This window comes from Symphalangus syndactylus, chromosome 14 (genome assembly GCF_028878055.3).
Source record: "Symphalangus syndactylus isolate Jambi chromosome 14, NHGRI_mSymSyn1-v2.1_pri, whole genome shotgun sequence".
NCBI classification, from domain to species: Eukaryota; Metazoa; Chordata; class Mammalia; order Primates; family Hylobatidae; genus Symphalangus; species Symphalangus syndactylus.
Genome location: NC_072436.2, coordinates 37,335,428 through 37,360,983, shown reverse-complemented (window position 1 = coordinate 37,360,983; position 25,556 = coordinate 37,335,428). Strand labels below are relative to the sequence as shown.

At 46.9% G+C, this 25,556-nt stretch overlaps 1 protein-coding gene across 4 annotated transcripts in view; it reads left to right on the top strand.

The window, feature by feature from the left end:
• The first annotated feature begins 1,038 nt into the window (after window positions 1-1,038).
• The window catches only part of REEP1 (receptor accessory protein 1), a 123,930-nt gene continuing 99,412 nt past the window's right edge, over window positions 1,039-25,556 (top strand). For 2 of the 4 annotated variants that reach the window (XM_055243966.2, XM_055243962.2), the window contains exon 1: window positions 1,047-1,241. In XM_055243966.2, coding sequence (XP_055099941.1) covers window positions 1,210-1,241 — 32 coding nt within the window. In that variant the 5' untranslated portion in view covers window positions 1,047-1,209. Of the gene's footprint in view, window positions 1,242-25,556 lie in introns of all 4 variants that reach the window. The other 2 variants (XM_055243963.2, XM_055243961.2) reach the window with 2 other exon arrangements.

The following is a 25,556-nucleotide window of genomic DNA, read 5'->3' as shown; positions in this document are numbered from 1 at the left end:
ACGAGGTCAGGAGTTTGAGACCAGCCTGGCCAACATGGTGAAACCCCGACTCTACTAAAAATACAAAAATTAGCTGGGCGTGGTGGCGCACTCCTGTAATCCCAGCTACTCATGAGGCTGAGGCAGAAGAATCGCTTGAACCTGGGAGGCGGAGCTTGCAGTGAGCCGACATCGCTACGCTGCCCCCCAGAGCGGGACTCCGTCTCATAAAAAAAAAAAAACCATAATGTTTAATACGGTATTTAAAAAAATACATAAAAACGTTTATATAGGGTGCACAAGTTCCCTTTTGCCTAAGACTTCAACGTGGCTCAGCGGGGCACTAGTACTATACAGTCGCAGGTTCTAGTCTCCTCCTGGGGCCCGGAGCAGCCCCCAAGAAAAGGCCTTCCCTAGGAGGAAGTAGCCCTTCAGCCCAGCCTTGAAGAAGGAGCTGAATCAAACCAAGGCAGGACGATGAGGCGTGGCGTGTACGGACAGGGAAGAAGAAACAGCAAATATTTGAGTCCAAGATGCCTGGAGGGAAAAGAATTAGAGGACTATTTGGGGAAATGGTCTTGGCAACACGGTTCTAGGCAGGTACCACGATCATATAGGGACTCTGTAGAATTTTAAGTAGGGAGGCAAGCGCCCAGGTTTGTTTCTTATGCGGAAAGTGCTGAGCAAGGGACAGACTGAAGAGGTTAGGTCTGGATCCAGGTAAACCGTTTATGAGGCTAACGCACTAGCTGAATGAGGGATGACAGCATCCCACCTAGACAGGTGCAGACAGATTCCCGAGGTCCAGATTCGGCCTTCAGTTTCTCCGCTGAAACGCTGAGGATGGGGCGGCACCCGGGTCCCTGCCCTGCAAACGGGGCCGCCGCAGGGTTCCCTTGGCGGGGCCGGTGCCCCGGGGAGCGCGCAGGACGCGCCCGTCTTCAGCCGGGGGCCGGGGCGAGCGGGGCGGGGCGGGCCCGCGGGTGCCCTGACCGGCTCACCGCCCAATCGCTGCGGGCCCGCCGAGCCCCGGGGGGCTGGGGCCGCCGCCGCCGCCAGAACGTGCCGCGGCTGCGCCAACGCGCCAACGCCGGGCAGGGCGGCGGGCGCGCTCAGTCTGGCGGCGGCTGCCGTGAGCTGACGGACGTGCCGGGAACGCCGCAGCAGCCCGCGCCGCCCGCAGCCTAGCCGACCCGCGCCGCCCGGGCCTCGCCCGCCCGCCTGCCCGCCATGGTGTCATGGATCATCTCCAGGCTGGTGGTGTAAGTGGACTTCTCCCCCGCGCCCCTCCGTCCCCTCCCTCCCCGCCCCCGGCCCCGGGCTGCGCGCGCCCCTGCAGAGCCCGGCCCCAGTGGCTCGGGCTATTAATACCCGGCGCAGCTAAATTTAGCAGGTACAGTAGCCGCCGAGGACGCCTGCGGGCTGACGGGCGGCGCAGGACGCGGCTGCTGCCCAGGAGGCAGCAGGCGCCGGCGCCCGCTTGCGGGGAGCTGGGCCGGGACTGCGAGGGCTGGGGCGCTCGGGGGTTCAGTGGGGGCTGTGTCTTGCCGCGCCCCGGCCGCTTTGTTCCCCAGCTCGGTTGATTTGCGGAGGCCCCGAATGGGCGCGCCGCGGGGACACGCGTCTCTCTCCTTTGGGAGAAATGTGCGGTCGCCGGGCGCCGCGCCCCGCCGTCCCAGCTTTTGTCAGGTGGAAAGGACAGCGCTGACGAACCAGGGGCGCTGCCTGGAGGGTCAGCGCGGAACGGGTGGAGAGGCAGAGGCGGGGCTCCCAGTGGGGTTGGAAAAATCCTCCTTTTTAGATGCCTACATCGACAGCGGCAAAGGCAGGTGGGACATGGGAAGACGCATGTGAATCTTGGAGTAAACGTCTGGAGCCCCCGGCTCCGACTCCTTTTGCAGGGGATTGAGAGACAGGGGCAGGTACCTCCAGGAGTGCACGTGAAATTTTCAAGTGACAGCCACCCGCATGGTGGCGATGACACCTCCCAAGCCTTGCAGGAGAGCGCAGTCATCTGGGGTGAGGTCTGTGTGAAGTCATTGGGGGTGGGCGTGGGGGCCGATTTTCTCTTTCAAGCCCCAGGACCCGTAGATGTTTGAAGAGCTTCCCCGGTGGATTTATTCTCCTTTGGAGATTGACGTGGCTGTTCCAAGTCCCTGTTCTTCACTAACCGTCCTGGCCTGAGTCAGAACAGATTTGCCACCTGCTCTAGCTAGCAGGGGCTGAAATGGGTGTGGGGAGTCTAAGGCGGGGAGGAGGGTGGCCCGTACCTCGGGCTTTTTCTTTGTCTGAGAACGCGGGGCTCTGGATCCCAGTGATTGTGCACCATCACTCTCCACGTTTTGAAACACCTCCCATCTCCCTTCACTTCTTTACTGATTTTCCCTTCCGAAGTGGATCTCAGCATTGTCTCCCGCCACCATTCAGGGCTTTCCTCCCAAAGCCAGTGTCTGTGCCTTTCAGCCCCCAAGTCATTCCGTGAAGGCCTCTCCACAGCTGTTCCTGACTGCGGGGGGTTTGCGCTGCACCTTGAGGTGGCATGTTAAATATTTAGAAGATTTCTGCCGGCAAAGCCTACATGAATAATAAGGGAAGTGGCTGACACGCCTTGCCCTGCCTCATGCCTGACCAACACTGTCTTGCCTTCAGGGTGGTGTTTCCTCTCTGGGATCCATATTGCCAGTGGCTTCTGGGGAGCCCTAAGGGTGGGGCTGGAGAGTTGAGCTGGCCTGGCTGGTGGGCTCTCTGTAGGTCCTGCTGGGCTGGGAGTGAGGGCATCTGGTCCTGGGTCATGTGACTATCATTAGTTTTATTAGCACCTCCCTCACCCCTGCCCTTTTTTCCTTTTTTTTTTTTTTTTTTTTTTTTTGAGACTGAGTCTCGTTCTGTCGTCCAGGCTGGAGAGTGCAGTGGCACAGTCTCGGCTCACTGAAGCCTCTGCCTCTTGGGTTCAAGCGATTCTCCTGCCTCAGCCTCCCGAGTAGCTGGGATTACAAGCGCCCGCCACCACGCCCAGCTAGTTTTTGTATTTTTAGTAGAGACGGGGTTTCATTATGTTGGCCAGCCTGGTCTTTTTTTTTTTTTTTTTTTTTTTTGAGAAGGAGTCTCGCTCTTTCACCCAGGCTGGAGTGCAGTGGCGCGATCTCGGCTCACTGCAGTCTCCGTCCCCTGGGGTTCACGCCATTCTCCTGCCTCAGCCTCCCGTGTAGCTGGGACTACAGGCACCCGCCACCTCGCCCGGCTAATTTTTTTGTATTTTTCAGTAGAGATGGGGTTTCACCGTGTTAGCCAGGATGGTCTCGATCTCCTGACCTCGTGATCCGCCCGCCTCGGCCTCCCAAAGTGCTGGGATTACAGGCTTGAGCCACCGCGCCCGGCCCCAGCCTGGTCTTGAACTCCTGACCTAGTGATCCGCCTGCTTCGGCCTCCCAAAGTTCTGGGATTACAGGCATGAGCTACTGTGCCCGGCCCCTCCCCCTTTTTTACAATGGGCAACTGTTGGGGGTGGAGAGGAGAGGCATATATTTGGGAGGTGTCTCAGGGATGTGCTGTTGCTTTCTAAAACAACCACACTCCCTAGAACCGAGACTTCAGAGAATTTAAATGAACAGCATTCTGTGGCCCAAGGAGAGTTGATGGGATTTGCGATTGTTACTTCCACTATCAAATCCAAAAGGTCAGGGATACCACTTATCCCCCAGTCCCTAATTCCCTGTAGAAACCCAGCATAGGCCGGGCACGGTGGCTCACGCTTGTAATCCCAGCACTTTGGGAGGCCGAGGCGGGCGGATCACGAGGTCAGGAGATCGAGACCACGGTGAAACCCCGTCTCTACTAAAAATACAAAAAAATTAGCCGGGCGTGGTGGCGGGCGCCTGTAGTCCCAGCTACTCGGGAGGCTGAGGCAGGAGAACGGCGTGAACCCGGGAGGTGCAGCTTGCAGTGAGCCGAGATTGCGCCACTGCACTCCAGCCTGGGCGACAGAGCGAGACTCCGCCTCAAAAAAAAAAAAAAAAGAAACCCAGCATAAGCATATTGATTATGAGTTATGAATATCATTTTTAATAAACAATACCTGTTCCATGAAGACAATATTTGTTAATTACAGGAAAATTAGAAAAGATAAACTGAAAATCATCCACATTTCCACCACACAGAGATAACTAATAATAATGATGGAGGGCATATTCTTCAAGAAATTTTCCTGTATGCATATATGTACATATATTTGTAATTCAAGGATATTATTGATTCAGCCCAATATTCTACGCTCCACATACCTTGAGGAACTTCTTATCAAGAGGGGGAATACTGTGTTTGGAGTCAGAACACCCGTGGTTCAAATTCCAGTTTTGCCTCTTCCCAGAAGATCCCAGTTCACAACTCAGATCACAGCAGATGCTAGTCCACAGCTAGTTAACCTCATGTTGCTGTTGCAAAGATTTCCATGACACTTGATATATAAATTGCCAAGCACCACGGAGAGCACTAAATCAATGATGAGTCCTTCCTTCTGTCCTCCCCAGGAACCCAATGAGAGGGGCTCTCAGACTTAATTTAATCCTGCGGTTTTCAAACCGGGTTCCCCGAGGGCCACCCAGCCTGAGCAGATGGGCTCTGGGCTCCTCATCCCTGATTCAACCCAAGCAGTTCCCTTTTTGTTTGTCTTATATATTGGGGTTCTAGATAAAATACAATTCAGAAAAATATATGTGTTTTACTGCTAATAAAAACAACTGATCTAGCCCTCCCCCTCATCTGTAAAACTGCAGAGGAAATATGCCTTGCTCAGGGACACAAGATGAGCTGGTAAAGAAAACAGGCTCTGGATTTTTAGTCCAGTCCAGTGCTTTTTCCACCTTCACTCCCCACTGAGAAAAACTGATCTCTTTCAAGCTCCCTAGACCTCTGGTATGGGAGCATCCTATGATTTTATCCATGAGTCACGTTTTGTGTAACCAATCTTTTCATGGATTTGTAAGCCTCTGTCACATCAAAGAACATGTAAGGAAGACCTATCACTGTGTTCTGAGGCTAGAGAGGGAGTGTCTTCCTGTCTTTGTGTGCTCCCAACCATCCGACCAGAGGTATCACGACAAGCTGATGGCCTCCAGGGACAGCCAGCCAGGGCTCACGGTTGTCTCTGTTGCTACTGGCCGTGAGCATTTTGAAGAAAGCGATTATGGCTTGTTTCCCTTTACAACCCCTTTTCCCCTGCCATGGGTCTTTCACGAAGTACCTGGCACCTGAATGCACTGAGTGAAGGTTGGTTGTGTTGAAGGAAATCCCAGGCCCTGGGGACAAGCAGAGTGGCTGGCTAGTGCTGTCCCCTGGGGATGGAGGTCAGCAGGCATCAAGACAGGCTTGTGCCCACGGGTGAGGCTCTTAGAGTGAGGACCAGTTTGAGATGCTTCTTTCTTGCCAGCTCTCTTTCTCCTAACTTCCTTGGCTCAGCCTGTAAAGAATTAAGGAAGAGATACTCAGTGCAATAGCACTCAGAACCTGGTTGATACCTTCATGGGACACAGGGGCTTATTTAGGACTTGCCTGCTTTCATTTTCTTTACACTCAACTCAAGGCCTAGGCATGAATGAATTTCAAACTGAGGAGAGCATGTTTTTGTGCACCCTTTTGGATGGGGGGACACCAACGTTGCTCTGTGACTTCTTGGAAGAATATGCCATTTTTGAAGCATTATTGTAAGGAGCAGGTATTGCCTTGTCTTGGCCAAGGCCCAGAACGTTGGCTGAAAGGATCAAGAGCTTCTCACCCCTTATGGGATTAGTAGACTAAAACCCCAACTCACTACATGGGGAAAAGAGAGTTCTAAGTCCACAAAATTTTCCGAATAACTAATGGCTGTGCAGAAAACATTTTATTTCCACATTGCACATTTTAAAAAATATTAGTTTTTAGAAAATACAGTGTGATGATCAAGACAGAGTCTTAGTTTGATGGCTGAAGATCTGGCTAAGTTCCAGGACTGGGATGTGGAGCATGAAGTCTGTCCTGGGTCAGGGATGTGAAAATGGATGGGGCTCGGAGGAATGTGGATGGTCCTCAAGATGTTCCCCAACTGTTGCAAAACAAATGGAAAAAAAAGAAAAGATTGTAAGTCCTTAAATATAAGCTAGCCTTTCTTTGGGGCCTGCTTTTAAAATGTGGCATGCAGGAAACTGATTCAGTTAATGGAGGGTTCCAGTTGGTTGAGGATTGATTTCCTGGCACCGTGCCGTAGTACACTGTGGGAGCTGGGTAAATGTTTCAGTTGAATTGTGAAAGGAAAGATGTTAGGCTAGTAGGCAACAGACATATGTTCTAGTCCCAGTGCTGGTCTGACTCACTGTCACAGTCCTAAGGGCAACTCCCATCCACCTGAGCCAGCTCCCTGTCTAAGAGACAGGTTTTTGGCCACAGTCACCTTGCAGGTCCTAAGAGCTCCAAGAGTCAGTGTTCCTCTAGGTCCCTTCCTTCTCCAGCTGGCCTGTATGCATCACGTTTATTTATAAACAGGAGGAGTATCCTCAAGGAAGTGAAAAATATCAGCTTAGATTTCTCCGCTGTTGAGCTGCCCTGTTTCTTTGTTTGCTAATCCTGCCTGCCTGCTGAGAAGAAGCTTTCATGCACTTCTTCCCACTGTGTCTTATTTGAGGTTAGCTGACAAGTGAGGGTCTCACCTAATTATTACTGGGTCAGTCTCCCCACTTCCTTCTGAAGCCAGCTATCTTTTTTGGAGGGTGTATTATGTCGGGGGAGGAGGAGCCCTGGGGAGAATGAGGGAAGGGGGAGTCAGGTCCTCTTTGGCCACTTAGTGAGGCTGTTGTTTTGTGTACATATGAGTGTTTGTGAGTGAGCGTGTGTGTGTGTGTGTGTGTGTGTTTGTGTGTGTCTGTGTGTGTGTGTTTCCAGGAAAGTTTGGGAGACTAGGGAAAGGAGAGACATGGCAGTGCAGCAGCCATAGCATGTGGCACCTTTGGAATTTCACTGCCAGGGATGAGCCACACACATGCCCAGCTGGTTACCAGAATTCTTAGTCTAGGGGTGTTTTTCCAACCCCCAACAAGAAGTAAGGAGCGGGTGCACTTGGGCACTAAGGATGTTTTCCTCTCGATTCTGGGCCTTGGGAAGGGAATTGGGATTCTTGAGGAACTAGAAGTTGGATCATTATATTCAGAGTATTTATTCTGAATTTTCAGATCTCATCTGTCTTTATACAGAAGCACATTATTTTCACTTTGGGTTTTTTAAGTCACACTGGGGCTTCCATGGGAATACAGGGAAAAAGGAAATATAGATTGAGGACCAACTATTTGGCACACAGTAGGGATTTCAAAAGGAATCTTGAAAGGTAATTTGGTATAGGCCTTCAAGCATGCATGGGTACCCAGACCGGGATGGCAAGTGAGGTTCATCTCTTATGATTAATGTGAGGCTGCCTAGGACACTGTCTTGAGGAGCAAGAAGCTGAGTTAGGCTTAGTGGGGAAGGAGTCCCAAGAGTGCTTTATGCAGGGAAGATGGCAATGGGGCACATGTATTGGTTCAGTATTTGCTCTTCCACTCTTAGCTCATTCCTGATCAGAAAAGGTCTGCCCCATTGTCAGATTTATTAGATTAGTAAACAGAGAGCATCTGTTATTTGAGTTAACATCTCCTCCTGACATCCCATCTCTCTCTCTCCCGGTGGCCTTGTCAGTCACCTGGCAGTTCTAGGACAAAGGTGCCTCCTGTTGCCACTGTAGGGAGCTGTCCAGCCTAGAGGCTGTCTTGCCCTTCTTCTCTTTCCTCTTAGGACTATCATGCATAGCTACACTACATTCCCCGCCCCCCCACCTTTTTTTTTTCCTTTCACTGATCACAGCTCAGTTAAAGTCTGCCTTAGGCATTCTCCTGCATACTTATGTGTGTATATCCTTTCCCCCTCTTTGTAGGGGACTCTGGATAGTACTTTGGGCTGCAAAACTAGTTTTCCATTCCCTTCTGGTAACATGCTCCATCCTGCCTCCCTCCACTCAGCCACAGAAGTCAGCATGTGACCCAGGGCTAGATGTGCATTTCCCTGGGCACGGATATTGGTCCAGAGGTGGGCAGGTGACCCAAACTGAGATCCTTCCCCAGGGTTTCTTGATTTGGAGCTGAGGGAGAATAGCCTTGCCTATGGGGCCCAGAGTTGGAAAGATATGAAGTTAGGGCTGAGGCATCTAAAGCACCTGGCATACATGGAGAAAGTCCATAAGCAAAAGTGAAGAATACAGCAAAGCAAAAATAAATGGAGATGAGACTTGGGTGAGAGAAAGAGGCTGGCACAAGAGAGTCTTGGTTCTGGTTGCTCGGGCCCCAGTTCCTGCAGCTGCTGTTTTGATGCCATAAGCTGTCCCATATCCTAGAATGAAAACTTTAAATGATGCTTATAACCAATTAAATATTTGTTGTTAGGATGGACTGGGGTATGCTGCAGGAACAACTCCCAAATCCCAGTGGCTCAAGAAAACAAAGGTTTATTTCTTGCTTTCTGCTGCCTGTTCACTGTGGGTTGGCAGGGGTACTCTGCTCATCGCATTCACTCAGAGTCCCAGGCTGACTGGATTTCCTTTGTCTTATCATTATAAGACATCAGGATTCTGGCTGGGCATGGTGACTCACTGTGTAATCCCAGCACTTTGGGAGGCAGAGGTGGACAGATCACTTGAGTCCAGGAGTTTGAGACCAGTCTGGGCAACATGGCAAAACCCCATCTCTCCAAAAAATACAAAAATTAGCTGGGTGTGGTGGTGTGCACCTGTGGTCCCAGCTACTTGGAGGATGAGGTGGGAGGATCACTTGAGCCTGGCAGCTGGAGGTTGCAGTGAGCCAAGATCACGCCACTGCGCTGAGCCTAAACAACAGAGTGAGACCCTGTCTCAAAACACACACACACACACACACACACACACACACACACCAGGATTCACTGTGGTAGGGAGAGAAAAATAGAGAGTCACATACTGGCTCATAAGTACCTGCACTTGGAGATGATAACGTGCCATTTCTGCTCACATGTCATTGGCCAAACCTGAATTCAAGTGGATGGGGAATTACACTCTTCACTAAAGAACAGCCCTAATGACCACCATATATATTGAATGAATGACTCCTAACCAGCTTTGCAAACCTAGAAATGTCCTTGGCATAATATGGTATTGTGCAGCTGGGAGAATCCTGACATACTGCTTGAATCTCTACACTAGAAATATCTCTCTCACTTCCCTTTTAGTCCCTTTATTCTGTTTGTGAGTCAAGAAAGGAGGTCTTAAGTCTGAGGAGAAATTAGCAATTAACAAAGAACCGATGCCATTCCATAGCTAAAGCCTTGGAAGGTGCCCTCTGGCTTTTACTACACTCTCCATATGTGTCTCTACCTTTCTCCACAAAGCCTCCCTTAGGTCCCCTAACCAAGAAAGATTTCTGTCCTCTGGAGCCCCAGAGTGGCATTGTCACTTTGTTCCTGGTGCTATGGTGGTCTGTGCATTGATATCCCCTTATAGACCACATCTGCTTTGTCTCCCTCACAGTTTCTCATATGCAGTAGGTGCCCAGCGAGTGCGTGTTGGATGGTGAATGAGTCAGGACCTCAATCCTCAGAGTGTGATCTGTGCACCAGCAGCATTGGCATTACTGGAGTAGTTAGTAATGCAGAGTCCCAGGCCTAGTGAATCTGCATTTTAACAAGATCCCCATAAAGCCTGAGAAGGGCTGAATCAGGAGACAGGGTGCCATCATGTCCCCTGTGAATTGAAAAGAGATGGACTTGCCTGAGATCCTCATTATTGGCTGTGGACCTGGGACCTGGGATTCAATTGCAGGCCACCATTTGTGCTAGACTGTCATTCATGCTTTCTGGTTCTGAGAGGTTCTGACCCCAACTTTTTATGAGTTCTAAATAGCATACCTGGGCTCTGTCAACCCAGTGCCCAACCAAGAATCTTTTGTTACGGACAGGGGGCAGGGAAGTACTGGGTAGAAGTACTGGGTAGTTCCCTGGCAAAGGCCCCACCCTCAAGCCTGGAAACTGTGGCCCTAAATGAGAACAGTTATCCCTGTTTTCCTGCCCAAACGTTGCTTTTTCCAAAACCACTCTGGCCCACCACACCCTGCATCCTGTATCCATAAAAACCCCAAACTCCACTGGCAGAGAAGCAGAGTGGCATGGCAGAGGAGAGAAGAGAAGCATCTGAACGTTGAGAGGAGTTCGGCCAGGGATGGCCGCACTCCAGGGGAAGATTATCTTCCCACTGTCTGTATCCCCTTTCCAGCTCCCCATCTCGCTGAGAGCCACCTCTATCACTCAATAAAATCTTCACATTCACCATCCTTCTGTGTGACTGGATTCTTCCAGGATGCCGGGTTCTTCCTGGAACCCAGATACCAAGAGGGCAGGGTGTAAAAGTCTGTCACCCTAACTCTCCACTGAGCTGGTTAACAGCCATCTGCAGATGGCAACTGCTAAAACAGCATTAATTGTAACACACCCCTAGACGCTGCCATGGGACCAGAGCCCAAAAGTGCTCACCCCAGCCCTGGCACCTGCTCACCTGCATGCTTCTCTTCCTACAAGGGGTTTGAGCACTGCAGGCCGAATAAGCAAGCCACACCCCTGTCACAAGTCCCACAGAGGGGTCAAGGGAGCCCTCCTGTCTCACTTTCTTTTTTCTTTTTTTTCTTTTTTAAGACGGAGTCTTACTCTGTCGCCAGGCTGGAGTGCAGTGGCACCATCTTGGCTCACTGCAATCTCCACCTCCCGGGTTCAAGCAATTCCCCTGCCTCAGTCTCCCGAGTAGCTGGGACTACAGGTGCCCGCCACCACACCCAGCTAATTTTTTGTATTTTAGTAGAGACGGGGTTTCACCATGTTGGCCAGGATGGTCTCGATCTCCTGACCTCGTGATTCCTCACCTTGGCCTCCCAAAGTGCTGGGATTACAGGCATGAGCCACTGGGCCTTGCCTCCTGTCTTACTTTCACAGATGGGCTGCCTAATTGTGATCAGTGTAAAATTGTCTTGTCACAACTGGGGCTTAGACTGCCAAAGCTAGGCCTGTCAGACAGAATATTGGGCTGAGTGGGTCACACTGCTCAGAGGAGAGGGAATACAACCTGCCTTGAGAAAGAGGCTAGTGAGCCTGGCCAGCTGATGCCGGAGATTCACACTGGATTTCCAAGAACATGCAAGGACTTTTTCTCATGAGCACATGAGGTTGAGAACCACGAGTCCACATGTGCTCCTCCTGAGGGAGTTGCAGGATCCAGCAGGATCTGTGCACACTTCAGGCTGTGTGTTGTGGAATCCAGGCTCTCAGCAAGTTCTCCTAACTCTGCCTTCAAAATACTCACCTGTCTACCCATGACTCCCACCTCCACCACTGCCACCCTGCTCCAACCAAATACTGTTGCTCTCCTGGACCATTGAAAACCCTCCTGACTGTTTTCTCTGCTTCTATTCCTGTCCCTCCAGTGATCTCATTAAAATGTAAGATAGGGCCGGGCGTGATGGCTCACCCCTGTGATCCCAGCACTTTGAGAGGCCGAGGCGGGCAGATCATGAGATCAGGAGATCGAGACCATCCTGGCTAACACGGTGAAACCCTGTCTCCACTAAAAATACAAAAAATTAGCCGGGGGTGGTGGCGGGCACCTGTAGTCCCAGCTACTCAGGAGGCTGAGGCAGGAGAATGGCGTGAACCCGGGAGGCAGAGCTTGTAGTGAGCCGAAATTGTGACACTGCACTCCAGCCTGGGCAACAGCGAGGCCCCGTCTCCAAAAAAAAAAAAAAAAAAAAAGTAAGATAGGCCATCTTTCCCCTGCTATTTAAAAACTGCTCCATCTCACTAAGAGTAAAACTCAAACTCCTTACCATTGTCAACAACACTCAACGAGGTCTGGTTCCTGCCCACGCTCTGACCTTACCTTGCAGTGGCCTCCCCTCTCTCACTTGGCTCCAGCCTCCTCACTATTCTTAGAAGGTGGCAAGCTTGTCCCATCCAGCAGCCTTTGCACATACATATATTAATAATATATATTATTTCTATAATAGAGCTACCAGTTAGAGACCTTAGAATAAGTCTTTTTTAAAATGAAAAAAGAAATAAAGCAAAGAATTGAAAATATAAGAAAATAGCATATCCTTGGGGAGGGAAATAGGCCCATGTGGAAAAGAAGCACTTCTGGAAGCAAAAAAGTTGACATGAAAAATCCAATGAATAGGTTAAAACAGTGAAGGACTAAATGCCAAGAAGGTGGTGTTTTTCACACTGCGTCTTAGAGCTAGAAGGAGTCTTGGTGATGTCGTGCCCTTGTTCAACAGACAAGGAAGATGGGGACCCACAGAGATAGGTGATCTGTGAAAATCACTAGCCTGATTGACTAGGCCAAGACTTAAGGCCAGGTGTCCACGTTCTGAAAATGTTTTAATGTGAGAAAGAGAGTAAGCTTGTTTTATATGGTTAGAGAATTGGACTAGAACCGGTGGGTGGCTAGAAGATAAATTTTTGGCTTGTTGGAGGGAAAAGGTTTCCAGTAGTTTGCACTGACAGCACTGGGCTGCCTTGTGAGGCAGGGAGCTCCTGGCTTCCAACCCTAAAACTGTCCAACCCTAAAACTTTAAGATTTTTTTCTTTTTTTTTTTTTTTTTTTTTGAGATGGAGTTTTACTCTTGTCGCCCAGGCTGGAGTGCAGTGGCATGATCTTGGCCCACTGCAACCTTTGCCTCCCTGGTTCAGGCGATTCTCCTGCCTCAGCCTCCTGAGTAGCTGGGATTACAGGCACGCACCACCATGCCTGGCTAATTCTGTATTTTTAGTGGAGACGGGGTTTCACCATTTTGGTCAGGCTGGTCTTGAACTCCTGACCTCAGGTGATCTGCCCGCCTTGGCACCCCAAAGTGCTGGGATTACAGGCATGAGCCACTGTGCCTGACCAAAACTTTATGATTTTAATCTTTTTCCTTATACTGGTTGAGGAAGAGAGAGAAAAGAGCTATTAAAAATATTTCCTTTTTCAGTGATTAGGACTTCTATCCTTGCTCAAGATTGATTGATTGATTCATAGCTTGGTCAATTTATTCATTGATGTACTGCTCATTTTTTTGACCATTTGATGCCTGCCAGGCACCAGGGATATAAAGACGAATAAGTTCTGATTCCATCTTTGAGAAGTTTATGAGGTCACATAGCCAGTCACTGGGAGACTGGGACTTGAATTCAGGTGTCCCTCTGCCTGCCCAGTGCTGTTTCCATTGGGTGGATATTTTGTGGGTGTGTGTGAATGACTTGTCTGGTTTTGGTTGGAAATTGTAGGGATAAGCCCTTTCAGCAGGGGAAGTGGTATGTCTTACATATGAAGGAATTAAACCACTGCTTTGTCTTCCTACTGGGGGGACACTGTGGCATCCAATGTTGGAGAGAAGAGAAGGCAGAGGACAGGGTGTGCTAAGTGGAAAACAATCTGAGACGAAGAGGTGAGTGAAGTCAAGCATCTTTTCCCACTGTATTAGCCTATGATTGCTGCTGTAACAGGTAACCATGAATTTAGTGGTTTAAAACAACAGAGGTTTATTCTGTCACAGTTCTGGAAGTCAGAAGTCTGAAATGACTCTTTTGGGGCTAAAATCAAGATGTTGGCAATGCTGGTTCCTTGTGGAAGTTCCAGGGGATGCTCCATTCCTTGCTTCTTCCAGCTTCTGGTGGCTGCTGGTATTTCTCGTGGCTGCATTACTCTAGTCTCTGCTTCTGTGATCACTCTGTCTTCTGTTCTGCCCTTACATCTTCCTCTTAGGACACTTGTGATTACATTTAATCACATTTAATCACAAATCAAATAGGGCCCATTTGAATAATCCAGGATAATCTCCCCATCTCAAAACCCTTAATTTAATTCTACCTGCAAAGTCCCTTTTGCCTTATAAGGTAACATTCACTGGTTTTAGGAATTAGGACCTGGATATCTTTGCAGGCCATTACTCAGCTGACCACACCCAAGATCACAGGCCTTACTGCCTCCAGGCTGAGGAGAGTTCATCTAAGAACAGCCTAAAGAAAGGGGAAACACACAAGGGAACACTTTGATGTTCTAACGTCTTTATCTTTTTTTTTTTAATTTTTGTTTAAAAGACAGGATCTCACTCTGTTGCCCAGATTGGAGTACAGTGGTGAGATCATAGCTCACTTCAGCCTTGAACTCCTGTCTTCCAGCAATCCTCTTACCTCAGCCTCCCAAGTTGCTGGGATTATAGGTGTGAGCCACTGCACTTGGCTTCTAACATCTTATTTTGTCTCCGTTTCTGGGCTCTCCTTGATTTGCAAAAAGTAATTAATGAGTCAATAGAAAAGACTATTTATAAAGAAAAGGTGGTTAGGGAATAATGGATAATAGTACAGTGAACACTCATTTACTCACCACCAGTTTATGAACTAGAACACTACCTTTATTGTATGAATATACCACAATGTACTTATCAGGCAAACTCTTGATGAATGTTTAGGTTTTTCTAGATTTTTCTTTTGCACTCTCTCGGAAAGAGTGCTGCAGTGAGCATTCTTGTGTTTCCTGGGATAACTTTTCACAGGTTTTGTTAGGGTTAGTCTGGCCGAGGCAGAGGATAGTTGCATCTACTACTTGACCAAATAACATAAATTAAGTTTCCATAGAAAAGGGGGCCTATCCTGGGGCTTTTTATCCTGTGTCATTGATCACTTTGACTGACCCTGCACCAACACCACACTGTTGTAATTACATAGCGTGATGAAAATTCTTGATGTCCGCCTTGGCAAGTGCTCCACCATTTGTTCTTCATAAACTCTTCTCCAAGCCCGTTTTCTTTCAGCAGTGGGTGCGATTCCATTTACACCGTGTCTTTACCATCACTTGATATTCTCACACTTAGAATTTTTGCCAGTCTGATGGGTACCAAGTGGAATCTCTTTATGGATTTAATTTGCATTTTCCTGAACACTCATGAGACTGAGCATCTTTTCATATGTTTATTGGCCATTCATGTTCTCTCTTCTGTGAAGTGCCTGCTCAAGTCTTGCCAGTTTTTCTCTTGTCCTTATCTTACTGATTTGTAGGAGTTCTTTAACTCTTCTGGATGCTAAGCTCCTGTCATTTATGTGTTACGAATGTCTTCTCCCAGTCTGTGATTTATTTTATCATCTTTTTTATAGTCTACGTTGATAAACAGAAGTTCTTAATATTAATGCAATAGATAGCATTTTTTTCGCTTATAGTTTGTGCTTTTTGTGTCCTAGGAAAATAAAATTGTGAAATTATTCTTCCATATTGCTCCTAGCAGTTTTCTAGTTTTTCTGTTCACATTTAATTTCTTAATCTATCTTGAGTTGATTTTTATATATGATATGAAACAGCAGTCTAATTTTTTTTCTTTTTTTCTTTTTTCTTCACATGAAAAGCCTGTTTCTATTTATTCAAAAGTTCATGCTTTCTCTTCAGACCTGCAATGCCCAGCCCTGTCATAAAGTGAGTTTCTATAATGTGCAGGCCTGTTTCTGGGCCCTTCTTTCTGTACCATAGAGTAGTTCGTCTGCCTGCCACAGTGCCACGCTGTGTTAGTTACCAGAACTTTATGAAAAGTCTTGATGTCTGTCATGGCAAATTCCCCACCTTGTTCTCCTTCAAGAATGCCTTAGTGCAGTGGTCCCCAGCCTTTCTGGCACCAGGGACTAGTTTCATAGAAGACAGTTTTTCCATGGATGGGGGTTGGGGGGGCAGTTTTAGGATGAAACTGTTCCATCTCAGATCATCAGGCATTAGTTAGATTATCATGAGGAGCTGTGCAACCTAGGTCTCTCGCATGTGCAGTTCACAATAGGATTAGCGCTCCTGTGAAAATCTAATGCCGCTGCTGATCTGACGGGAGGCGGAGCTCAGGTGGTAATGCTGCTGCTCACCTCCTGCTGTGCAGCCAGGTTCCTAACAGGCCACGGACCAGTCTCCGTCCCTGTCTGCAGCCTAGGGGTTGGGGGCCCTGCCTTAGTGCTTTCTTCTCCCATAATACATGTTTAGAACTAGCTTAGAGTTATGTGTTATAGCACATACACAAACATACAAATCTGTTGTCATTTTTATTGGACTAGCACTGAATGTACGAAACAATAGAATATTGATGTTCTTTATTTTTAATTTTTGGAAACGGAGTCTGGCTCTGTTGCCAAGGCTGGAGTGCAGTGGCACAATCATGGCCTACTGCAGTCTTGACCTCCTGGGTGCAAGAGGTTCTCCTGCCCTGGCTCAGCCTCCCAGGTAGCTGGGACCACAGGTGTGCACCACTGTGCATGGCTAATTTTTGAATTTTTTTTGTAGAGACATTGTCTCACTATGTTCTCACTGTTTTGCTCATGCTAGTCTTGAACTCCTGACATTAAGCAATTCTCCCACCTCTGCTTGGCCTCCCAGGTGTGAGGCCTTTTATTTTTTTAGAGACAGCCTCTCACTCTGTTGCCCAGGCTGAAGTGCAGTGGGGAAGTGTACTGCAGCCTCAGACTCCTGAGCTTAAGGGATCCTTCTGGTCTCAGCCTCTCGAGTAGTTAGGACTATAGGTGTGCACCACCACGCCCAGATAATTAAAAAAAAAAAAATTGAGGGCCAGGTGCAGTGATACATGCTTGTAATCCTAGCACTTTGGGAGGCCGAGGCATGTGGATTCCTTGAGCCTAGAAGTTCGAGACCAGCCTGGACAACGTGCTGAAAACCTGTCTCTACCAAAATAAATACAAAAATTAGCCAGGCATGGTGGCACACACCTGTGGTCCCAGTTACCTGGGAGGCTGAGCCAGGGCAGGAGAATCTCTTGCACCCAGGAGGTCAAGAGTAGCTCTGGTCCCAGCTACTCAGGAGGCTGAGGTGGAAGGATTGCTTAAACTCAGGAGGTCAAGGCTGCAGTGAGCTGTGATGGTGCCACTGCATTCCAGCCAGGGTGACAGAGCAAGACTCTGTCAAAAAAACAATTTTTTATTTTTAGAGATAGATTCTGTCTCTGTTGCCCAGGCTGGTCTTGAACTCCTGGCCTCAAGAAATCCCCCCACCTCGGCCTCCCAAAGTGCTGGGGTTACTGACATGAGCCACCATGCCTGGCTAATATTGATGTTCTTAATATGTTTGTTGCACTCCATATATATGGTGTCTACCTTTATTTATTTGGGTCTTCTTTAATGACTTTCAATAAGATTTTATAATTTTGCTATAAATGTCATACACATCATTTGTTAGATTTATTCCCAGGTATTTGATATTTGTTGAAGCCAGTGTATTTAGTATCTTAATAAAATTTCATCTCCCAACTGTTGGAAGAATACAACCTTGCTTACCTGTAGGTTCTTTTTGGTTTTCCAGATAAATAGTCATGTCATTTGAGAACAGTGTGGCATTGTGCCTTTCTGGTCATTATTCTTTTTTATTTCCCCATTTTGCCCTGGTTTGGATGGTGCATGATGACTAAAATTGGTGAGGCAGACACTCTTGTCTTGTTCCTGACTTAAAAAGGAATGCTTCAACATTTTCCATAAAGTATCATGCTTGCCGTAGGATTTTCGGAAATATATTTTGTCACTCTCAAGTGATAGTTTGCTAAGAGTTTTCACAATGAATGATAATTATGTTTTATCTAACGCTTTCATTGAGACAATGTGATTTCTTTTTGGTCTTTAATCTAAGTGATAAATTGCATTAATTAATTTTACCATTAAACTAAACTTGCCTTCCTGGATAAACCCAATTTGGTCATAAAGTTGTTTTTTCTTTTTTCTAGTTAAAATGATCCTGGAGGTGATTTGCTAATATTTAGGATTTTTTTTTAAGCTATGTTTGTGAGTGGTATTGGCTATGTTATTTTTGTATGGTTTTGGTATCAAGATTGTGCTAGCCTCATAAACTAAGTTGGGGGTATCTCATCTTTTTCTGTACTCTGAGATAGTGTGTGTAATATTGGATGTCTTTCTTAAATGGTTAGTAGAATATGCCAGTAAACTGCTCAGAGCCAGGGGCTTTTTCAACAGGAAGATTTTAAACTACTGATTCAATTTATTTAATGGTTATAGGTTTATTTGATCTTTTCAGATCAATATTATTTTACGACTTAATTCATTTCTGTAATTTTTCAAATTTATTTACAGTTTATAATATTGCTTCTGCACCGTATTCCTTCTCCCCTCTTCTTCTAGCACTCTCATTAGACATGTGTTAGATGTTCCTACTCTGTCTTTCAAGTCTCTTCATTTCGGCCGGGTGCGGTGGCTCACACCTGTAATTCCAGCACTTCTTTGGGAGGCCAAGGTGGGCAGATTACCTGAGGTCAGCAGTTCGAGACCAGCCTGGTCAACATGGCAAAATCCCGTCTCTACAAAATACAAAAATTAGCCAGACTTGGTGGCGGGTGCCTGTAATCCCAGCTACTCAGGAGGCTGAGGCAAGAGAATCGCTTGAACCCAGGAGGCGGAGGTTGCTGTGAGCCAAGATCGTGCCATTGCACTCCAGTCTGGGCAACAAGAGTGAAACTGTCTCAAAAAGTCTCTTCATTTCTTATTTCTGATTTATTTTTCTGTCACTGCTGCATTATGAATAATTGTGTGCACATCTGTCTCCTCAGCCATGTCTAATCAGCTGCTAAACATATCCGTTGATTTACAATTTTTTAATTATTAGATTCTAAAAATTCTATTTAGTTCTGTTTCAAAACTGGCCATATTTTATGATGTCTGTTCCTTCTACATATTTTAAATTCCTTTTTATTCCTTTAAACATATTAAACATATTTATGTTATGTTCGGAGTCTGATAATTCTAGCATCTAAACTATTTTTCAGGGGCAATTTAGATCTCTTTTTTTCTGGTGGCTCCCAATCAAGGTGCGTTATGTATCTTGTAATTTTTTCTTTTTTTTCACTGTGAGCTTGTATTCCTTGGGATTTCATCTGTAGGAGTTCTTTAGGCATGGATCAAAGGTGAATTCCTCCAGGGAAGATTTGCATTTGCTTCAGTTAGGTGTCTAGGGACACTACCAATATTGGACTACTGAAAAGTAATTTCTTGAGATTTTAAAATTTTGACCACGTTGGTAGTGTAAATTTGGGCTGCAAACTTATGTGAGGATGAGGTTAGTGGTTACAAGTTTTCAGGGGAAATACGGTTTCCTCTTCACCTGCTGCTATGACTAGAGAATGGGTGTTTTTACTTTAACCTTTAGTGATTGCAGCAGGCTTCTCTCTCTTCACCCTTTTACTGATGATGTAGTGCTTTGGGGGCTAGTTTCCTGGTGCTGCCGGCACACAGTGCCTCAAACTGAGTGGCTTAAACTGACAAAAACTTATTATCTCACAGTTCTGCAGACTAGAAGTCTGAAATCAGGGTGTACCATGCTCTCTCTGAAGTCTGTAGAGAAGAATCTGTTCCCTGCCTTTCTCTTAGCTTCTGGAGGTTGTCAGCAAGCCTCGCCCTTCTTTGGCTTGTAAATGCGTCACTTTAATCTCTACCTCCATTGTCACATGGTGTTCTCCCTGTGTCTGTCTCTTTTCCTCTTTTATAAGGACACTAGTCAATATTGGATTAGGGGCCACCTTAACCTAATGACCTCACCTTAGCTTGGTTATATCTGCAAAGACCCTTTTCTTTTTCTTTTCTTTTCTTCTTTTTTTTTCCTTCTTTTCTTCTTTGGCAGAGTCTCACTCTGTCACCCAGGCTGGAGTGCAGTGGCATGATCTTGGCTCACTGCAACCATTGCCTCCTGGGTTCAAGTGATTCTCATGCCTCAGCCTCCCAAGTAGCTGGAACCACAGGTGCACACCACCATGCCCAGCTAAGTTTTGTATTTTTAGTAGAGATGGGGGTTTGCCATGTTGGCCAGGCTGGTCTCAAATTCCTGGCCTCAAGTGATCTGTCCATCTCGGCCTCCCAAAGTGCTGGGAGTACAGGTGTGAGCTACTGTGCCTGGCCAAGACCCTATTTTTAAGTAAGATCACATTCACAGGTATTGGGGATTAGGACTTCAATATATCTTTTTGAGCAACAATTTAATCCATACTACGGTCCAAGCTTTATAGAAGGATGCCCTGGGCCAGTGTTACTCAAAATGTGGTCTGCGGACCATACCATTACCTCACCTAGGAGTTTAATAGAATTGTAAACTCTCAGCCTCGCCCCGTCCAGACCTACTGAATGAGAATATCTGAGGTTAGGGCCCAGGAATCTGTGTGTTAATATACTCTCCAGGCTATCTTATGCAGACTGAAGTTTAAGAAGCATTGCCCTAGACTATGTCTCCTGTACTTGACACTCTGTCAACCCTGTAATTTGAAATTCAGTGCTTCAGTTAGCAAGTGCCCTTAATTTACCTTTCTGGGACTCCACTTTTACTTTGCTTTTGGCCTCTAAAGCATTTTACACTGATATTGAATATCAATATGTTTACAAATATTATTTATATTGATTACACTTTTTGTTTTGTTTGGAAACCTGTATAAAAGTTGAAAGAACAGTACGATAAATACTTGCATTATTCTTACCTTGGCACATCCACTACATCTTTTTTTATATAAATACAAACATTTCCCTCTTGTCTAACCATCTGAAAGGAGGCTGCAGACGTCATGCTGCCTCACCCCAAATACTAAAGTATGTCACTCAAGGACAAGATTACCCTCCTGTACCAGTGGTTCTCAAACTTGTTGGTCTTGGCCGGGTGCAGTGGCTCACGCCTGTAATCCCAGCACTTTTGAACGCCAAGACAAGTGGATCACCTAAGGTCAGGAGATCGAGACCAGCCTGGCCAACATGGTGAAACCCCGTCTCTACTAAAAATACAAAAATTAGCCGGGAGTGGTGGCACAGACCTGTAATCCCAGCTACTCGGGAGGCTGAGGCAGAGAATTGCTTGAACCGGGGAGGCGGAGGTTGCAGTGGGCCGAGATCACACCACTGCACTCCAGTCTGGGTGACAGAGCAAGACTCTATCTCAAAAAAAAAAAAGAAAAAGAAAAAAAGAAAAGGAAAGAAAACTACTTTTTCCAGAAAAAAGGCAAAATAATGTCAAGAAGAGAGTACTGTACATTTTTATAAGTCTTTTTTGTATCAAGGTTAATTTCAATGTGGAATCTGAAACCTTATTAGTGGTGGTTGGTCTATCTTATAGTTTGAGTGGATCTTTTCTGTATGATTTTTAACATTATGCATTGGTCATTTGGAAACTATTGGTTCACCAAATAGATGCAGATCTTCAAATGTTGACACATTTTGTTGTATAATATCCAAAATCCTTATGCATTAATATCACTGTTGATTTCATCAGAAATGCCTTCAAGTATTGGGATACTGTTAAGTTAATGGTAGTGGATAAAAATATCCAAAATTCTAATTTTTGCTTAAAATCTCAAATCTCATCATAGCAACAAATACTGTTTGTTTTTTCTGATGAGATCAATCATTTCTCTAGAAAAGGATTACAAGATACCCAGATCTGAATAACCGTAGTTCATCAGTCATTCAAATAACTGGTGTTCCATGAAAAACGGGGATAATTCAGCACACAACTCAGTGACACAAGTGCTTTTCCTCTAGACAATCATTATACTTTAGTATGCAGCAGAAACACTGTATGAGTGCTACTTATTTCATCACAGAATGATAAGAACATCCGTACTCAAGGGTCTGGATTTAATGAAAGTGATGATTTTTACTATATCATCTATGACATTCTTAAATGGAACAAGATTTTTTTTCCCCCTATTGTATTATGGTGAAGAACACAGTGATGACAGATGGAGTTTGGTGCTACTGCTGTGATTCATGCAAAGTACTAGTGGCAGTTTTACCTTTCATTGGTTTTGCACCATCAGTGCAAATTCAACACAGCGAAAAGGCAAATGTCTTGGTAATATTGTTGAAATTGACCTCATGGACACTCTGAAGGGGTTTTAGGGATCCCCTGAAAGGGTCTTGAGATCCCTTGGGAGTCTGTAGATTATACTTTAAGAATCACTCACTGTTCTGTACAGTCAGAAACCATTACCACCCTAAGAAATTCAACTCTAATTCCTCACCTTTATCCAGCATGAGGTCCATACTCAGATTAACCCAAATTTGTAAAAAAAAATCCTTTATTGATTTTTTTTTTCCTGTTTCTATTGGGATGCAATTAGAGTTCACACACTGAATTTGGCTGTTATGTCTTTTGACCAACCTAGAATAGTTGCCCCGATTTATTGAAGAGTCCAGGTCGGCTGTGTGGAGAGTGTTCTGCATGTGTCAGACTCGTCCTAATGATTAGACCCAGGTCTGACAATTGTGGCAACACCACCACATTGATGAGGAGGTGCACCCTCGACTGCGTCCTGTCAGGAGGTCAGAGTGTCAGACTGTCTCACAATTGGTGATGCCAAACTCAACCACTTGGTAAAAGATTTACAATTTTTTTGAATCCAGAATTTTTCACTGTTTTCAGTGGGACAGTAAGTCAGGGTATCTTGTCCGATACTGCCCAAAACCATGGTCTCCTTTTGATTATTATTATTATTTTTTTGAGATGGAGTTTCACTCTGTTGCCCAGGCTGGAGTGCAATGGCATGATCTTGGCCCACTGCAACCTCCGCCTCCTGGGTTCAAGTGATTCTCCTGCCTCAGCCTCCTGAGTAGCTGGGATTACAGGCATGCACCACCATGCCCAGCTAATTTTTATATTTTTAGTAGAGATAGGGTTTCACCATGTTGGCCAGGCTGGTCTTGAACTCCTGACCTCAGGTGATCTGCCCGCCTCGGCCTCCCAAAGTGCTGGGATTACAGGCATGAGCCACCATGCCTGGCCCTTTTGATTTTTTGTTGTTGTTGTTGTTGTTGTTGTTGTTGTTGCCCGGGCTGGAGTGCAATGGTGCGATCTTGGCTTACTGCAACCTCTGCCTCCCGGGTTCAAGTGATTCTCCTACCTCAGCCTCCCAAATAGCTGGGATTACAGGCACCCACAACCACACCTGGCTAATTTTTTTTTTTTTTTGTATTTTTAGTAGAGATGGGGTTTCACTATGTTGGCTAGGCTGGTCTTGAACTCCTGACCTCAGGTGATCCACCTGCCTCAGCCTCCCAAAGTGCTAGGATTACAGGTGTGAGCCACTGCGCCTGGCCCCTTTTGATTATTTTTTAGGTTTGCAGGCATATCAGTTAAAATTCTTTTGGTTTTAGAAAAAGTAATACAACTGAGGCTGGCTCACACATCTTAAAAGTCTAGAATGGTGCTGATTTCAAGTGAGGCTTGATCTGGCAGCTCAAGAGTGTCACCAGAGCAGCAGGTTTTCTGGTGTCTCATCTGTACTCTTTGGTTGGTGCCTGTTTCAGCCTAAGCCTGGCTCCCCTGGCTGCTAGTGGCTTCTGGGGGCCTTGAAGCCCTCATTTGTGTCCAGCAGAAAGAAGGCACCTCTCCCAGAGAGAGAGCATCTCCTACGGGAGACAAGGAAGCTTTTTCCCTGAAGCCCCTAGCAAGCCTTTAGCTCTCCTGATTTTGGTCACATACTTGTCATTGAGCCACTCCCTATGGCATGGGCATGGGATGTGTTTGACTGAAACCAGCCAAGACCCACCCTGGATCTGGGGATAAGATCAGTTGTCCAAGCACATGGCACTGGGATGGTGACCCAGAGAACATCTGGGTCCTGTTACCAATACTAAACCTGGCCCTGTGGGCTATCCAAAACCACCAGCGTCCACCAAAGAGTTTTGGTATCCATGAGGGTATAAAACACTTTACTGAGTACCCTCTATGCAGCAGCTGTTATGCCATGCCGTTCTTTATTCACTCAACAGGTGCACTCTATCATCTGGTCTTGAGTGAGCTGGCACTGTGAGCCGGATGTGGGTCACCACTGAGGGAAACAGCTGGAGTTTCGCCTCATAGCATTTCTCATGTAAGGCTTCATAATTTAATTAATGCAGCAGTCATACAGGTGGACATTACTTGTCTCTTCCCCAGATGATAAAATTGTAACCTGAAGCTAGGCAGGCTGTGCAGGTTACCCAGCAAGTCAGTGGTTGGTGCCAGACAAGCATGATGGCACCATAGTGCCAGCAACACTATCTGGCCCTGGACTGGATGTGACTTGGGGGTATCACTCAGCCCTTTCTGGGCTGAGTGACCTTGGCCATGGGACTGTGCTTCCCAGGGTCCATGGAGCAGAGAGGGGCTCACCCTCCTGGCAGGCAGCTTCCCTGATTGTTCATACCATCCCATCTTCTACATTTCTAAGAGTCCTGGCTACTCTGAGCTAGATACACCCTCTTAGACCCTCCAGGGTCTCAAGGCCCCTGCAGGGTCTTTGATGTTTATGGTGAAGAGCTCGTGAGGACAGGAGACTAAGGAGGAAAGAGGCCAGAGCCTTAAGAACTGCCTCCAGCCTGGGCACAGTGGCTCATGCCTATAATCCTAGCACCTTGGGAGACAGAGGTGGGTGGATAGCTTGAGCTCAGGAGTTTGAGGCCAGGCTGGGCAACATAGTGAGACCTCATCTCTAGAAAAAATAGAAAAATTAGCTGGGTATGGTGGGGCATGTCTGCAGTCCCAGCTACTCAGCAGGCTGAGGTGGGAAGATGGAGCATCTGCTTGTTGGGCTCAATCAATCCTCCCACCTCAGCCTCCTGAGCCAAGATCAGGCCACTGCACTCTAGCCCGGGCAACAGAGCAAGACCCTGTCTCAAAACGTGCCTTACCTCAAGAGAGGCTGGGATCCAAACTCTGAGGTCAGCCTGAGCCAGCCCAGCCCTGCAGTGTCTTCCACGGTGAGACTGAGGCTCAGCACGTTCCTGGAGGCAATTCATCCAGTTTAATGAGACTCTGGGTGGGGAGGTGGTTTCCCTATAAGGCATGGGCAAATTTCTCAGCTGACAGCCAGGCATCTAAGCTGCTGCCACTGGGCTGGCAGCAGGATGAGATCAACTGTGGTTGTGGCCTTCCTGGCAGTAGGTAAGGCTGGGTGAAGTCACTCAGGTGGAAGCACTGCTCCCGGGAGAATTTGCAGAAGCTTCCTGGGTAGATAGATCATTCTAGTCACTGTGGGTCAGCCTTTCCTTCCCATTAGTCTGCTACTTGGCAGTTTGCAAATGGCTTCACATCTGTTGTTGGATACAAGGTCACAAACATGGTGGCTTCTGGCTGAAATCAGCCTGCATATTGCTTGTTTAGCTTGTGGTGTTTTAAATTTGAATCTACTTAAATAGAGAGATGTGGCACCAAAATCCAAATTTTGGGCTTCTCTTGAAGAGTCAGAAGATCTGGCACTGCAAGATGATTCCATCGGGGCAGCATCAGCCAAGCTGAGAGGTGGCTACCCCCAGGGCCTGTGCTCCCTGATCTGCCTAGCCCCACCTGGCCCAGTTACTGCAGGCTGTGGTGGTTACCATGTCTCATCTCACCTGGTCTTCTCCATCACTGGCCTGGCCCTTGATTCTGTATTTCAAAGCGAACTGGGGAGGTGGGCATTAGTATCTCTGTTTTGCCGGGGAGGAAACCGAGGTTCAAACTCGTTTTAATATGTCATGTAGGAAAATAGTCATGGCCCAAT